General features: G+C 45.9%; 1 protein-coding gene across 6 annotated transcripts in view; it reads left to right on the forward strand.

Moving 5' to 3' along the window:
- The window catches only part of SIPA1L2 (signal induced proliferation associated 1 like 2), a 222,220-nt gene that overhangs the window by 161,333 nt on the left and 43,381 nt on the right, over window positions 1-17,506 (forward strand). For all 6 annotated transcript variants that reach the window (XM_042959847.1, XM_042959849.1, XM_042959851.1 and 3 more), the window contains exons 9-10: window positions 1,433-2,009; window positions 4,942-5,216. In XM_042959847.1, the coding sequence (XP_042815781.1) occupies window positions 1,433-2,009; window positions 4,942-5,216 (852 nt within the window). The remainder of the gene's footprint in view (window positions 1-1,432; window positions 2,010-4,941; window positions 5,217-17,506) is intronic.

Below are 17,506 nucleotides of genomic sequence, written 5' to 3' on the forward strand. Positions count from 1 at the left end.
CGGGCACAGATGTCATGGAATTCATTCATTCACCCACTCAGTGCTTCATTTGTTGAGTATCGTTAATTCACTCTGCATAGTTGATCTTATTCCAAAAAGGATTTGAGACCGCTATAGCTTCTGCCTGAGGTAGGCGAGCCTTGTTGGTTTTGACCTATTGTAGAGCATTGTCACCCTACATTTGATCTTTCCAGTCCCTGGAAACTCAAAATTTTACTCCCATAACACTTTTATTGAGATATCCAAAACGTGACCAAGTGAGCACTTCCTTAAAAAATGGGACACTTAAGGATTCTGACTGTGTAGGGGCACCTGGGTGGCTCAGTCGGTTAAGCATCCGACGTCGGCTCAGGTCATGATCTCACGGCTTGTGAGTTCAAGCCCCGCGTCGGGCTCTGTGCTGACAGCTCGGAGCCTGGAGCCTGCTTCGGATTCTGTGTCTCCCTCTCTCTCTGCCTCTCCCCTGTTCACGTTCTGTCTCTCCCTCTCTCTCAAAAAATAAACAAACATTAAAAAAAATTTTTTTTTAAAGAATTCTGACTCTGTAAAGTGGGATCATTGTGTCCAGTACTAGTGAGATCCCGAGCAGCCACCTGGGGCTAATAACCTCACTTCCACTGAAAGCGTTGCTGTCTTTCTCCATGATGACCAGCTGCAGAGTTAGAGTACCAGCCTGGTGCCATCTGAAATTCTGGGTTTCCCTTCCCACTGATTGGTCCATTACACCCTATCTAAGTCCACTGGGGGGGCAGCCATGACAAAGTACCCACACAGAGGGTGGTTTAAACAACAGACGTTTGTTTCTCGCGGTTCTGAGTCTGGAAGTCCAAGATCAAGGTGTTGGCAGGTGTAGCTTTTCCTGAGACCTCTCCTTGGCTTGCAGATGGCCACTTTCCTATTGGGTCCTCCTATGGTCTTTCCTCTATGAACATGTGTCCCTAGTGTCTCTCTATGTGTCCAAAACCTCTTTAAAAGGATACCGGTTAGATTGGATTGGGCCCTAATGACCTCATTTTGACTTAATCATGTCTTTATGACCCTATCCATAAATAAGATCACATTCCAAGTTACTTGGGTTCAAGACTTAAGCGTAAAATTTTGAGGAGACACCATTCAGCCCATAACACTCCCCCCATCCCACCCCCATCGGGATACCTGACTGGCTCAGTCAGGAGAGCATGTTAACTCTTGATCTCGGGCTTGTGAGTTTGAGCCCCACATTGGGTGTAGACATTACTAAAATAAATGAATAAACTGAAGAAAAAAAAACCCATCTACCAAGTTTGAAAAACAAAAACTAGGTATCCAGAAATTATATAACAAAAAGCTACCCAAAAAATGTTGTAAGTTGAGAGTCTGGGTATATATCACATTTCTGAAGGTAAGTACGATGGTATTACAGCTCATCTTGTTTCTTTTTTTTCTTTCTCAGTGTTGGGGTGTCTAGATCAAAAGATGTACCACCATTTGGCCCACCAATTCCCAAAGGAGTAACTTTCCCAAAGTCAGCAGTATTCCGGGACTTCCTTTTAGCCAAAGTGATCAACGCAGAAAATGCAGCCCATAAGTCGGAAAAGTTTCGAGCTATGGCCACTCGAACAAGGCAAGAGTACTTGAAGGATCTGGCAGAGAACTTTGTCACGACCGCCACTGTGGACACCTCTGTGAAATTCAGCTTCATTACACTGGGTGCAAAGAAAAAGGAGAAAGTGAAGCCAAGGAAGGATGCCCACCTGTTCAGCGTCGGGGCAATCATGTGGCACGTAATAGCTCGGGACTTTGGCCAGTCTGCTGACATTGAATGCCTTCTTGGGATTTCCAACGAATTCATAATGTTGATTGAAAAGGATTCCAAGAACGTTGTATTTAACTGTTCCTGCAGGGATGTCATTGGGTGGACCTCTGGATTAATGAGTATCAAAGTGTTTTACGAAAGAGGGGAATGTATCCTTCTGTCCTCAGTGGATAATTGTGCTGAAGACGTAAGGGAAATCGTCCAGCGATTAGGAGTAAGTACAGATCGTGTATTTCCACCATCCTTAAGGCCTTCAGTCCCAGATTCGTGATGGCGTCCGCCATGGAAATTCCACCACAGTTGTGGCCCCTCGGGAATGAATTACCATCTTGTGTGGCTACAGAGCTTGATTTCCAATTCCATGTCTTTTGAGCGGTTGCTGAATTCATGGGTGCTGGAGAAGCGCCCCATTACAAACGAATTGGAAAGGAAAAGTTAAACCGGCTTCCGAAAGGGAACACCAGGATGTATTTTTTAGTATCTGAAGGCAGACATATGGAGAATTGTCCAGATGTTAGGTGTGTTTGTGGAGACTGACAGGACAGTACCCTCCCAGAGGGGGATTAATGGGCACTCGGTTGCTGTTGACCCTATGAATGAGTAACTCCTTTTTGCAGCTTCAATTCTGTGCATGTTGATACAGCAGGTATTTTCATTTAGTCTGCCTGATTAAATACATTATTAATCTCCAGCCACAGTTTCTTGAGGAAGAGGTTTTATAGAATTACCCATTAAGTTAGACTTAAAATTTGTCATAAAAGGGATTTGTTTTTATAAAATGTTGTTTTTAAGTACAGAACCCCTAAATGGCGTCCTTGGTGTTTGCCAGTTATATTCCTGCTCCTGATTGTCACACAGAAAGATCCAGATTTTAGTTTGAGCCCATCCAGCCAGTTATAAGAGTCAAATATAGTACGAGAACACAAACGTGCCATGACCAAAGAATTTCTCATGTTTAAATCTTCTCCCAAGGGGACGTAGATTGCATTTCTAGAAAAGATTTAGCTCATTACAGATCATGAAAAGAGGCCAACTTCTACCCATTTCCTGCCCTCTTTCTTCCCTCCAAATATAAATCTTCCCTTTGTCATTCAAGACCATGATTTAGAGACAGTACAGTCACATCAGTGTCCGCAGGCTTCGGAGAGAAAAATTCATTATTTGTAGACACTATTTACAGGAACAGGCCTCCGTGTGTCCAGCAGTATCATTGGGTGCATGTGCACAAACACAGACATGATGTGGGGACGATCAAGTCTGTGATGGGTTTATGTGGCCTGGAGTCCCAGGACACATTGTGCTTTTGGTAATAGCATAAATACTTCTTTTTAGGAGATCCAGAGCTATCATCATCTGTGCTCCCGAAAACAACGACACAAACAGACACCACTTGACCCCCCCGACCAAAAGTGCGCCGCAAATTATATTGCCCTCCTGGGTACATGGCTAGGAAGCCACCATTTTCCTATGATAATTGAGCCCCTGTAAGATTATAAAGAACTGCAGATAAACGATCCTTTATCCCTTGCAAATGTTAAGAGGCAAGGGACAGAAGGGATAAAAAGGTAGCAAAAAGCAAAAGTAGAGCAGGCAGCAGGTGGTTGGAGGGAAAAAAAGCAGAAGAGACACGTAGGACTCAGGAAGAGCTTGGCTGTTCAGTCTTCCGGCTGACATACGATGTTAAATTTCAACGGACGACTGCATTAGTATTTGAAAGAAGGCAGAGTATGTGTCAGACCTATGTAGACTTTTGCTAGGAGAGCCTAGTTGAACCAAGGTTGAAAGAGGAGCGGAGGAAAATTTTACTCAGGTTGTGCGTGCGACAAGAGTACTTTCCCAACAGTTTTCAGTGAGTTCAGCTCGGAACTTTGGAAGCTCCCGTCTTTCAAAGCTTCACCAAGACTGGCAGTCCCTTGCCCCTTGTGCCCTGAGCCCCAAGCCGTCCCCCGTGTGTCTGTGAGAAGTTGATTGGCAGCGCGCGCACCTGTGATGGTAACCATGGAAACCGCCAACACAGCGGCCAGACACAGAAGCAGCCCCGTCCCACGGCTGCACTTAACATTCTTATTAAGTAGGAATCTGTGCATTCAGAACGCGTCTCACGGAAATGGCGCATTTATTAAACGGCAGCTTCATACGTTGGCCCAGTGCTTTGGGGGAGACAGGCCTGATGCCCCCTGACTTTAACTGTGCCACGGATGAGGGATGCTGTGGTCCTCAAATGACATTTAACGAGCCTGTGTTTTCCTTTCGGTGCCGGTGAGTTATTCTCGGTTATCACTTTTGAGGGTGGCATTAGGTGATTGCCGGCGCTTTAGTGCACTGTGTGGGATGCAGACCACCCTGCTTCCAGGTTCCTTTCTGGGATCCTGCTGCAGACGCATGCTTTGGGGCGCGCAAGCTGCCACTGCTTGGCCCCTGGCCAACGGAAGTTGCCCTTGGCCCCCAAAAGAAGGAGAGGTGGCCTGGAGGCACGGAAGGTCTCTGCTGCCTGCAGGAGCACCCATCCTCCACGCTGCCCTTGTCAGCAGACGCCCGGGAGCCTGGCGGGCCTGCCCCCGCGTGAGCTAAACGGTGCTCCCCACCCAGGCCAGCGGAGGCAATCTGTCCCTACGAGAGGGCTTCCCGGAGGACAGGGCCGGTGCACAGGGAGAGCAAGCACAGAGAGACTTGCCCTCCAGGTGCTAGCTTGGTAGGGGGTTGGGCCGGTTTTTAAGTTGAATGAAATTGTCTAATAGCTCGTCATGTTTCACGGGTGATACTCGTCACAGTGTTGACAGAGTCCCTTTTTCCATTGCTACCGCCCGTCTGGAATCGCGGGGTTTATATGCTTAAGAGCCAAGTCGGTTGACCCAAGGAAGGGGAGGAGGGAGTTGTCAGAGCCCGTTGGAAGCTCACAGGCTCCAGGTCAGTGGCTTCTAAGTCAATGCGGGACACCCGTTTCAGGAGTATATTTGCCTTGGAAGAATGAAGCCCTTGTTTTACTTTTGTTATTTCCCCTGCATCTGACGCCACGGGTAATTCTGGTGAACTCGGGAAGGTGACGTCCTTACCGGGACAGCTGGAGGGAAGGGCTGGGAGGGCTATGTGCACGCCTGTACCCTGGGCTCCTCAGCGGTGTCTCTCACGGTCTCCTTCCCCCGCAGATAGTAACAAGAGGCTGCGAGACTGTGGAAATGACCCTGAGGAGGAACGGGCTGGGCCAGCTTGGCTTCCACGTGAATTTCGAAGGAATCGTTGCCGACGTGGAACCTTTCGGCTTTGCCTGGAAGGCCGGCCTTCGCCAGGGGAGCCGCCTCGTGGAGATCTGCAAGGTGGCCGTGGCCACTCTGACCCACGAGCAGATGATCGACCTACTCCGGACTTCTGTGACCGTGAAGGTGGTCATCATCCAGCCCCACGATGACGGCTCACCCCGGAGGTAAGGCACGGGAGGCCCTAAGCAGCACTCGCCCCTCCTTGGCCGCTGTGGGAGGTGCTGTCCTAGCTGCTCCCGCGGGGTCCTCAGAAGATGTAGGCACGTGCGTCTTCAACCAGAGTTGTTTGGACATCAGCCATTAGAGCAATTTAAAAAGAGCTTTAAAAAGTTATTAGCATATAATAAATGATAACTTCTAATTTTCTAAGCAATTTACAGGGACATTGACCAGGTAACAGCTGAGATATTACAAACTAAGGAGCACAGCCCCTGCTTGATTCACCTGGAGCACGAGACCCAACAGGAAATATTCTTTATCACGGCTCAACCTTTTAGCAAGTTAAATACACCGCACTGCTAGAATTCCTTTCTGGAACGCGAAGCTAGTGATTATTAACAGGATATGTAAGAGATCAGTACCTGTATGTCTGAAGGGACAGTGGAATCTCAGACATACTGTGCGAAGTGACTAGTCCATTCTAGTTGAGCTGGTATGGGACATTCCCATAAGCTATCACGAGAAACCTACTCTCAGGAGCTCGGGTGGATGGTGGGGAGGAGGAACAGAATGGAATTAGGAAGTCATTCTGTTCCTTTGTTAATAGAAAATAACCATGCTCAACATCAGGAAAATATTAGGCCCAAAGGGAAAGAATGCTAATTAAGAACAAGCCATCCATCTGGCTGTGGCCCACCGGGTGCCTTCTCTCTCCAGCTTAGAAGGAGCTCCGCAGGCTGCCTTCCAAGCTCTAGCTTTTGAGAGATAAGGAATGCTCGGAATCCATGCCTTCGCTGTGTGTTCTTGGGTCATTCACCTGCTCTCTCTGAGCCTCGTTTAATATCTGTAAGATGGAGATTATAATGTTGCCTACCTCCTACTACTCTCGCGAAGATTACGTAAGAATGACACACGTAAAGCACTTAACACTTTCCGGCATACTCAGAACCCCCACACGTTTTAGGTAAAATTAAAAAAAAAAAAAATTAAAAACTTTAGGGTATTCACCTGAGTGTTTTCATGCTCTAAAAGAAAGTGTTGTCATCCCAAGAGAGCAAGATGACTGTACCCACTTTCTGGACATATTTCCGTGGTAACCGAGGTCATTCCTGGTACCTTCTCCGTCCTCTAAACCAGCGCTGTCCTGTCTCGGTGTCCGCGATGCTAAGGTTCTATATCCGCACTGCCCAAAACAGCAGCCGCTAGCCACATGCAATTGTCACACACTGGAACTGTGGTCAGTGCCACCGAGGAGGTGAATTCTGCATTTCAGTTAAGGTTTACTTAGCCACACGTGGCTACTCTTCATTGGCTACACCAGCTCGAAACCGTGACCTTTTTTAGAAAACAGACCAGAGGTATATATACCACCTTCTTCCTCCCTGAGGAATTTTGCAAATGTCTGTTGCTGTTAGATTTCTTACCACTTGCTACCTGCCTGACTTTCTGTGGCCTTGTTTCTTATGTCTGCCCGGTAGGTTTACAAAATAAAGGTTTAACGAGTTGAAATTCTTCTTGAAAATAGCAGCCGCATGTCACGGGAAATATCCGAGGCACTCCTTGTTGCCTTGCCAGACTCTGTCCCGTTCAGTCCGTTTGCTTTCCAGGAATCCCACGAAGCACACGTAGTGGTATGAATGCAAAGGAATCAAAGACAGACTATTTTTATTAACAACGAAACTTGGAGGGGTTACTGGGTGGCTCATTGGTTTGAGCTTCTGACCCTTGATTTTGGCTCAGGTCGTGATCTCACAGTTCCTGAGATCAAGTCCCTCATCGGGCTCAGCACTGGCAGCACAGATCCTGCTTGGGATTCTCTGTCTCCCCCTCTCTGCCCTTTGCCGGCTCGCACTGTCTCTCTCAAAATGAATAAACTATTAAAAAGATATTTTAAAAAAACGAGACTTGAAAATAACAGAAGGCGAAGCCTTTAGACCTTTGAAGTCACCGTATTGTATAAGCGACGTGTTTTAAAATAAATTTTAAGCCAGGTTACCAGAAATATTCCCATATGGTAAGATGTCTTTCTTCCTTTGGTGGAAATACAGATTTATAAATCTGGTGAGACTCTTAGAGGTTGAGTACTGCTATGGAATTAGACAAAAGGGTTACCGTGTTTTCTCTCTTTGAATTAAAAAACCAAATTTCTCGTCTGTTTATAATTCTAGCCTACTGTTTTTCAGTAAGATACTCTTTAGGCTTACAAGAGATCTGGTTAACAAAGATGTTAAAATTATTACGTTTGGTATTCAGAACATACAATTTGGAAGAATAGAATTTCCTAGGAAATACTGAATTGTTTTTCAGCTAAAACAAACAAACAAAAACTTACCATTTAAAAGTTCTGGCTGTTAGTTTTCCATCCAAGGACGATGAGTTATCTCTGCCTTGGTCTGCACAGAAATGAATTCTTTCTTTGTTTTAAATGCAAATGTTCTTATTGAAGCTATTCAAGATGATTCGAGATTTTGCCTTAGTGTCCTCAGAGTCTCATTAATGTCATTCCCTGAAGATACAGATTTCTCTCCTGATTAATCTGGGATAACTGTCTTCTGCATTTTTACCTTTGCCAGGAGCAGAATTAGCTGTGTGCCTGGTAGTGACACACTCCCTGCCCCCACCCGCATTCCTTCAAGTCATGAAGGTTTAAAGCCTCGCATGTATCATTTAAAATTCCTTCAGTTCAATCTTCCAATTTTGTGGGCATTTGAATCTGTAAATTTTTAGATCCGTATTTTTGTCAGTTTGGGGTTCGTGTTCCGCTTGGGACTGTCTGGGGGTCCTGATAAAAACCACTTGCTGTCGTCAGGCAGCTTCACGTGACAGGAAGCAGCCCTTTCAGTAACAGTCCTTTGCTTCAGACCGCAGCGCAAGTGTGAAACGTCATTTGAAATTTCATCCGTGCTCTAGCAAGCTTAGCCTCTGCGTTACTAGATTTTTTTTTAGCCTCTGCGTTACTAGATCTTTTTTTAAGGAACAGTAGGAGAGGGGCCCTTAAAAGGGGAAGTGGGTAGCACTTTGACTCATTTAAAAAATTGAACTACAAACCTTTTAATGTTTATTTATTATTGAGAGACAGAGAGACAGAGCACGAGCAGGGGAGGGGCAGAGAGAGGAGACACAGAATCCGAAGGAGGCTCCAGGCTCTGAGCTGTCAGCACAGAGCCCGACGCGGGGCTCGGACTCACGAACCGTGAGATCATGACCTGAGCCGAAGTGGGATGCTTAACCGACTGAGCCACCCAGGTGCCCCAAAACTACAAACCCTTTAAATGAAACATTGCTTAGTGCCATGTCTCCTTAACAAAATATACAAAGATCTGCCTCAGGCTAAAACTACACGTGTGATTTGTGGCATGGGCAGTTACCACCGGTTTTCCCACACAGTGTTCTGAGTGCTTGTCAGGGAGGGGGCAAAAAAAGAGATGTTCATATGTGTGCATGTGTGTGGGTGTGTGTGTGTGTGTGTGTGTGTGTGTGTGTGTGTGTGTATCTTTAACGTAAGAGCCATAGGACGACAAAATAACCAAACCAATGAATGGCAAAATATTTCGATCTTCAATCTTTGTAAGCCTCGTGAATGATAGCCTAAAACTTCAGTTCAAATTTCAATTCGTTGTTGCTGTTTATCAGCTGGATTTTTGTCCTGCGGGATGTGAATGGGGGGCCTGTCCCCTAATAGACTGAGGTTAGGGTCAGAAGGTGTTTGCTCATGACTCAGAAGCTGCTGGATTAAATGAAGTCTTTAGTCGGGAAAGTATTTCTCAAAAACCACCCCACCACTTCGAAGCCCCGTTCCCCAGCCTAAGGGTGATGGTAATCCAGCTGTCCCTCCGCTTGGAAGGAAGACAGAGCCATTTTCCCTGTTCCTTGTGGAGTCCCAGAACACACTGAGCAGGGAGCATCCCTTCGGGAATGCTTATTAAGGGATGTCGTGCTGGGGTTGGACCGCGAGCGAATTCATACAGATGGGGGAATGAGTGGCAAGAAGCATTTTGGGAATAGCACTCTTCAGATGGAAATGAGGTTTTGAAGGGAGCGAGGGCATTTCCCACGGAGACCCCTCTGTGGCAAAGATAAAGAAGACTCTGAAGACACTTAATGGATCTCTTCCTTGGTTTGGCAAGGGATCACGTTGCCCCCGCCCCTAGCCTTCAAAGGTGCCTGACACTCTATCAATGTCATCTTAGGGCGAGCCCATCAATTTAAAAGGCGGATGTAGAGGAAATAACCACTCATCAGAATTAGGCGTGAGTTGTTACACAGTGTGAGCGATCCGGTAAATACGTCCAAGAAATGTGGAAATGAAACGCCTTGCTGTGTCGCATCCGTTTCGTGTGATTTCTCCTACTTTGCTGACCTACCGTCCCGGACAGATTATATGGTGCAAAACAGTGGAAACTGTGTCATGTCACCCTGCATCTAAATTGCGATTCTCTCATCATCCTGGTGAAGCTTGATGCTCGTGTCTATAAATTTATTGTACTTTGATTTAAGCTCACTCTGTAAATTGAAGCTTCACGTTGCTCTGCTTTGCTGCTCGGGGCCGGACCGTTTGACTCCCTGACGTACACACGGGACGACCGGGAACTAGAAATAGGAAGGGAAACTCGGTTTTGTCAGGTTAGCATTTTGGAGAGAGATCTGTGTATGTGAAGTAGACGGTGAGTTCAAATCTGGACTAACGGGAGGTTTCCAACTGACTTGTCTGGATAAGAAAAATCCGTTACATTTGGAGTGAGTTTTAACGTGAGCTGGGAACAGGTTCTGTATCTTCTTGCACCATCCCTCCAATGCGAAATTCAGATTCTTCTCTCCCTCCTTGAAGTAAGAACGTTGCATCTCCCGAAGGAACGAAAGCTGGGTGGCCTCGAGTGTTTACTCAGTCATTCTCTCGTTCGCTCTTAACTAGTTTGTGCCACAAACTTGGCCGGGCACCGAGGCTATTCACGTGGCTGGGACAGACATCGTTTTTCCTTCCCTGGACTCTTTTTTTGTCTACTTGGCATTCTGAAATACAGTACTTCCTGGGGCGCCTTGGGGTTAAGCCTCTGACTTTGGCTCAGGTCGTGACCTCACGGTTCACAAGTTCAAGCCCTGCATCGGGCTCTGTGCTGACAACTGGAGCCTGCTTCAGATTCTGTGTCTCTCTCCCTGTCTCTGCCCCTCCCCTGCTCGCACTCTGTCTCTGTCTCTGTCTCTCTCTCGGTCAAAAATAAATAAAAACATTAAAACAAATTTTTAAATAATAAAATTCAGTACTTCCCATTCATATTTCTGCTGCTTAAAAATGAATTTCTCAAATTCCAGTGTATTATTCAATACGACGTATCTCAGTGCGGAAAACGCTCTCACTCTGTCCAGCCAATGATCGACACTTTAGCGCTCCTGCTTTCTTAGCAGTTTGAGAGGTTGGAACGTCACTGACATTGTCACAGGACAGTGTCACAGAGGGTGACAGTGAGCATGAGCGTTGTGTTAGGCAAATAACAGGCACGTTCGTGACAACTAACACCACGCTATGGTCATGCCTGCCAGTGGGTATTCTCATGGAAATATATTCATCAGAAATCAGACATCACATAGCTATTGAGAATCTCCTGTGTTTCGCTTTGAAGTATGTAATGCAGTAAAACGTTATCCCCGGTCTCAGGCTTTCCAGGAGAAAAAAAAAAAAGAAGGAGGTTGGCTTTATGAAGAACTTTCCGAGCCTGTGTTTTCAGTTGAACAGTTTGCTGGGTGTACAGTAGGTGACGACTCTGTTGCCCCTGTGTCTGCCGAGGAAGGAGAGGGGTGGAAGCCGATGAATTATTCAGGACCAGGTAGTCTCCCTTGGCATCTCCTATGACACACGCCTTTTCAATTCAAGACCTTTATGCAAAGGGCTTGGTCAAGTGGGTTTATGATCCAGATGAGTCTTTTTCTATGTATAGTCTAGATGTTTTTCTATCTATAAATTAAGGAAATATGTGGAAAAGTGAATTAATATTTCATGTAGTCTCTATTTCATATATGACACTGCCCTAACCTTTACAGTAAGGTATGCTTTGTGGTTATCTCCCTGTTGGAAGCTTCTGATTTTTTTATGCAACAGAAAGAAAGATTTTGTGATTCAAGTGAATGAGCATCAATTAGCCCTGTCACCTTGTTGGATGATTTGGAAAGAGTCTTTTAGCTATTAGTAGGCTATTAGCATAACAGACATTAAAATGATTAAAATATCAGTGATTACCTCAATCCCTAGGGCTATAAAAAGGTTCTTTTACAAAGTGCATAATATAAAAGAAGCAGGTAGTTCATTTGAGGGGATCCATCTGCCTTTGTTCCCGAAGATTCTCTTCGCTCCTCCTGGAAACCGTAACGTGATGAGGGCCACATCACTATTCTTTGATAGTTTTCTAAAGGAGATGGCCAAACACTTTGGAAAGAGCACTGAGCTAGGAGTCCGGGTTCCTGTTATGAACCTGTCCCTGATCCGTTGTAGCCGTCCCACCATGTGTGAGCCTTCTTCTAAAGATGGGAGATTTCCTTTGTACTACTCCCCACATTTTTGTGAAATTGAAAGGCTGTGGCGTGTGTAGGAAACTTGGGAAGTTTTCTGCAGGCGGTGGGTTGGAAGTCCAGGGTCGCGTTGCCGTATGTTGTAAGGCTTTCTGGTAGATTATTGGGTTCAGTTAAAGGTTCTCTGTGATGCAGCCAAGAAAAATAAAACCAAAAGGCAGTCTCAGAGTTCAGTAAATGCAAGTTACAATTATGTGATTAAGCTGTGGCTGGCGGTCCATGGTTTACCAGGTGCAGGTCCCGCTGACTTAGCCAACCGCCCCTCCCCCCACTTTTTTTTTTTTTTTTTTTTTTTAGGACTATAACTTGTTTCTTTAAGTGTTCTATGTGTTTGGTTTCATTTCACTACTCTTCAGAAGTATTCTCCCTGTGAATCATCCCCAGAACCCTTCCCCCTTAGTTTTGAAGCGCCATAAACTCACGTGGCCGACTTTCATGAAGATGGAAAGAGTAAAGGAACGGGATCACGACGTATTATTGTTCTCGAAGTGAATGTAGGTACCCCAAAGGAATTGTGCAGCCCTAAAACGTTCTGCAATTCTGATTGTTATATACACTTTGCGATTCCAAAGTTCTGTAAATCTGTACATTATCCAGAACGAACCTTCATGGACATTTATGTGCCTTTCGCTGCTTAATATTAGCTTCTTCACTTTTATAGAAGGAAAAACTAATGGTGTCTGTTTGAAACTAACTTCTTTCTTGGGAGGCCAGCACTTCAGGAAGCTTCCGTACCTCCTAAAATGTAACGTGGGTCCACAGAGACTGGGTTGTCTCCAAGCTACACATTGACAGCTTTGGGTTTTAAGCCGAGAGCCCAAACTGTGTCTTTCATGGAGAACAGCGTGATTCGATGAGAGGCTTCCTGCTGGAGACAGGTGGAGAAGACCGTGCCGCGGCCTGGCTGGCCGGAGCCATCCGAGATGGCCCCGACAGTCAGGCTTGAAGGTGGAGGCGATCCCGGCCAGTGCCGGTTCTGCAGATGACCGGTGACGCACGGAGTGTTATTCCAGGAAACGGGGGGTGGCATTTGAAAGGAGTCAGTTTGCGTGAGTGGGTGCCAGCTTGGGGGCCTTGCGGGGTGTGTGGGAAGTTAGGGTGCACAAGGGCAGTGCCTGGCAGTGCAGGTGACCCCGAGTGGGTGCCACCCCTGTGCCGGCCATGCCCAGAAGCCGGGTAGTGGCTGTTGATCCCAAATCCTGCTGGTAGGAAACCGCTTCAGGGGGCAGGAAGCAGGGAGAGCGCTAATGGGGGTGGAGAGAAGGAAGTCAGCGAGCGTCCCTTGCCCCGGAATAAGCCATCCCCGGAAGTCACCGCCATGCCAGGTTCAGAAGGACAAGTAGCGTTTTTCAGAGGGAAGCAGTAAAATGTGAGATCCTCTGAGGGCTCCAGGAATGGAACCGCTTGTCACCTTTACAGTTTTGTAGTATCGCATTTTCAACGAGCATGGTTTTTATGGCCACTTTGGTCTAAAGAACGTTTTGCCTTCCGGGGTATACTACAGAGCAATATTAGAAGCGGAGAAAAGTTACTGGCTAGACAAACAGTGTCAAAAATTATATTTATTTTTGACCCTGAAGCGGAGCGCGTGTTGATCTCTACCCGGCATGTTAATTAGAAGCAGAATCAGGTGACGTGTACATTTGTAAGTGAGTGAACGAGGAAATCAGCCTTCTCTAACATCTTCGAGTGCCTTCTTTTTCACGAGCAGACTGTGAAAAGCGTGCCAGGAGCTAGAAATGCACTTCACATCCGTGGACTTGATTTGGTGCGTGTCAAAAGTGCGCCGAAGGCATTTATCGGAGGGCTCCAAATGTATGCCCTCATGCAGGAAAGCTCAAGATCTGTCTTTGGTTAAATTAAAAAAAAAAAAAAGTTACACACAAGACTAACGGCTCACTTTTTGGGGAATGTCTGTTTTGTGCGAGGTCTTTTCGCCTTTGGTCGGTTTGGGTCTCCGGCGGTCTTTTCTTAATGGCTAGAAATACTTGCTGTGTGCCCCTTCATGGCAGCACCAGGCTTGATGCTATAGAGGAGCGGGGATGTCTCGCGTGGTTTCCCACGCTGTCTCCCCACGGAGGCAAAAGGAACGCGTGCAGGGACAGGTGCAGGTGCGGATGACGTTCCCGTATTCCCCGCAGCAGCAGCTGTAGCCAACTGGCAATTCTTAATCAAGCCCTCTTGCACGTCCCTAAAAATTGGTTGAATTTTCTATACATGTCCTTCCAGACATTCCTTTTATTTTATTTTATTTTTTTAACGTTTATTATTTTTGAGAGAGAGAGACAGAGTGAGAGTGGGGGAGGGGCAGAGAGAGAGGGAGACACAGAATCCAAAGCAGGCTCCAGGCTCCTGGCTGTCAGCACAAAGCCCGATGTGGGGCCCAAACTCACAAACTGTGAGATCATGACCCGATCCGAAGTCGGACGCTCAACCAACCGAACCACCCAGGTGCCCCCAGACATTTCTTTTATATAGACAGCAGAACTACATTGGACTAGGTCTGATAATATGGTAAAATTAGCGGTATTTACTTGCTGTCTTACTCTCAGAAGTGAACAAAGCAGACACCTAGGGTTTTATAAGAGCAGTTGCTGGAAAAATGTCACATACTAACAGAATCAGTTTCGATTTTCAAACAAAGCTATTTGTTTAAGTACGTGATTTGTATTCGGGCAAAAAGTATGCCAGTTTTTAGCATCCAAAAGATCATTTACATACGACTTCATGCAAGAGGCTGGAAGTGAAATAACTCCTCCCCGAATCTCCCCTCCACCACATGGGTTTGCACACGCTTGTGTCAGCACTCTCTAAAATATTAGTCATGAGCATGCATTTGTGTAATGTTTTCGCTCAGAGATTCGAGCTAAGTTACAACGTCTTATTAAAGACTACAGTCTATGAGGGTGAATTAAATATTCCACACTCCTCAGCCATCTGTCTTCTGTTTGCTGCTTCTTCCTTTTAAGTCAGCCCAGGAAACTTGGAACCCAAACAAGGCGCTGGAAATACATGTTGCCCTTTGGTCCATAAGACTCAAACTTCCATGTTCCTTTCATTCAGATCTAACTCCAGGACCTTTAACTTGGGTAAGTCTCCCTCCTTTTAGGATTCACAACTGTGCCCTTTGAGATCCCTGAATATCAAGTCACTTGCTTAGAGCACCAGATAGGGCGGAAGACACGAGTAGGTTTTCTTGATGTTTTGGTATGACCATAATATCCCACCCTTATGATTTCTACTTACGTTGTTGGTCGTATGGATGAATCACTAGTCAAGGGGATGTGTCCTCTGGTTAAGTAGAAAAACACTTGGAAAGTGCCATCCATGACAATCCACTGTAAAGCTGGACTTATTGTCCTTGACCAGTAATTTAACTAATACATTCAGTAAATCCAGAGTAATTTAAACTTGCCCAGGTAAGAGGTGAATCTTGCTTTGGGAGAAGGAGAGTTAGGATAACATATGAAGTGAAGTTTACTAAAGCGGGCATTAAGTGTCTCTTTCCAATGGCTTGTCCAGTCTGCTTCTCTCCTCAGAGGGTAGTGCCACCATCCACGTGGTTTCCCTAGCCAAAAAGCAGGCCACTGTTTTTGATCCCTACCTGTCTCTTCCTCCCAGGCTCCAAGTACTGTTGATTTGATGGGTGAGAAGTAACTTGCATCCAGTTGTGCTGTTGAGAAAAATAAAGCCGTTCTGTGCCCCAGTCCTTTATGTGAGGCCGGCCCCCCTCTCCAACCTCCTGCCCACCCTCCCCCCCCGCCACCCTAGGAATTCAGGATCTTCTCTGTAACCCAAGGGTTTGTAGTTCCATAAGGATGTCTGGGGGAAAAAATAATAATAATTATATATATATATTGAGGTATGATGGACATAACCAAGCTGTGTACATCTAACACATATAGCTCAGTGAGTTTGGAGATAAGTAGACACCCATCAAACCATCATCATAATCAATACCATGAACATACCCATCGCCTCCGAAAGTTTCTTCCCATCCCACCTATGTATGTATGCACGTATACGTCTCTTGACGTGGACCTTTTTTCACTCACCGCACTGAGCACTCTGTGGACCTTTTAATCTGATTTTATGTATCTTTTAGTTCTGGAGGTTTTCTTATATTGTTTCTTAATAATTTCCTCTCCACCCTTCTCTCTCTCTTTTCTCTTTCTGGTACCTCTGTTAGGTAGACATTATTAGACTTTTTGGAATGAACTTTAATTTTCATATGCTCACCCTCCAGTAACGTTTTGGGAGAGCTCCTCAGTTTCCCTTACAGCTGTCTCAGTGGACTTTTTTATTTTGAATTTTAGCTGTCATGTTTTTAAATTTCAAAAGTTCCTCCTTCTTGAAGGATATGCTTGGTCAGTGAGCCTCACACAGGGTGATTGGGTGGCTTATACCTAATATACATCTCATTGTCTTTTCTCTAGAGGGAGATCCTCATCCGCCTTTGTGGGGTGATCAGCATTATGAAGCTGGGTTTGGAGTAAGAAGAAATGACTGTAGGTCTCATTTTCCAGTGAGACTTTCACTTAACCTTTTGTTTTCGGCCGTGCTTTTCCTCTGTGTCTGGATCCCGTCAGGTGGCGGTCCCTCGAGCATTGTTCCTGCCCCCTAGAGGCAGGGGTGGTAATCGCCTGAATGGACCCGAGCCGCCCAGTGTCAAACTTTTCTTTTGTGTACTCTTCTAAATAACCCCCACCTCTTAAGCATTCTCCCTCACTCCTGCCTCCTGTGCTGCCTGATGCTCCCTGTCCCTGCACCTGCTCGGGGTTGTGCGAGGGGAATGGTCTTATCTCTCCTTGTCTCCCTCTGCACACCCTTGGGTTTTGCCTTCCTCTGCTCCGCTAAACCTTTAGCACTGTTCCACTGGCCTTTTGTCTTTGATTGCTGAAGTTTACAGTTTCAGTTGTCTCAATTTTTGTAGATGGTCAAGTTTGTGTCTATTTCCTGTTCTCTTTGTTGTTGCATAATGATTTGGACAAGAGGCTGAAACGTTCTTCTACCATCCTGAGAATAGAAGTCTCCTGTTTAAAGAACCATGTTACCCTAGTAGGTTTCTCAAGGGGTGAATATTACCAAGTTTTTATGTTGACTCTGGAATGTCTGGGGAGAGGCACCAGCGCTCAGATTTGAAACCTACCCAGGCTTCCCGTGTCCTTGCCAAAAGGCGCCAGTTGGTTTCACGGGCCAACTTTGTCAAGTTAATAGTACTGTGTGCGCTATGTAATTAGTGAGAAACTTGAGAGATGTCTCACTTAAATCATATTTTGAGGCTAACAGGTTCCTGACTGGTCATTTGAGCACACGAGATAGCATTCCAGGAGACGACGTTCTGGAAGCTGTAGCGCTAGTTTAAGAGAGTGACTGTGGTAACTCAGACCCACACTGTGACGGGATGGGCACTCGGGTTTCCCCTGGACTGTGACAGCTTTTACTAATTTTATTTTCCACTGTTCTCAGACTCCATAGAAGAAGTGACATGCGACTAATTCCCGGTTATATAACTGTACTTCTCTTGAACCTGTTCAGATGGTATAGGAGGCATTTTTTATCTGTTAAAGTTTGTTTATTGCCTGTGTTCACTGTGCACGATGTCACGTGTGCAAGTTGGTTAAAGATACGTTCGAGACTAAGAAGTTTGCGAAAGACGTAGAGAGGGTATATGCATGAAATGCCTACAGCCGTATCTGCCAATAAACCAGAGCCACCAGTGTGATACCGGATC

Source organism: Panthera tigris, chromosome D2, assembly GCF_018350195.1.
Source record: "Panthera tigris isolate Pti1 chromosome D2, P.tigris_Pti1_mat1.1, whole genome shotgun sequence".
NCBI lineage: Eukaryota > Metazoa > Chordata > Mammalia > Carnivora > Felidae > Panthera > Panthera tigris.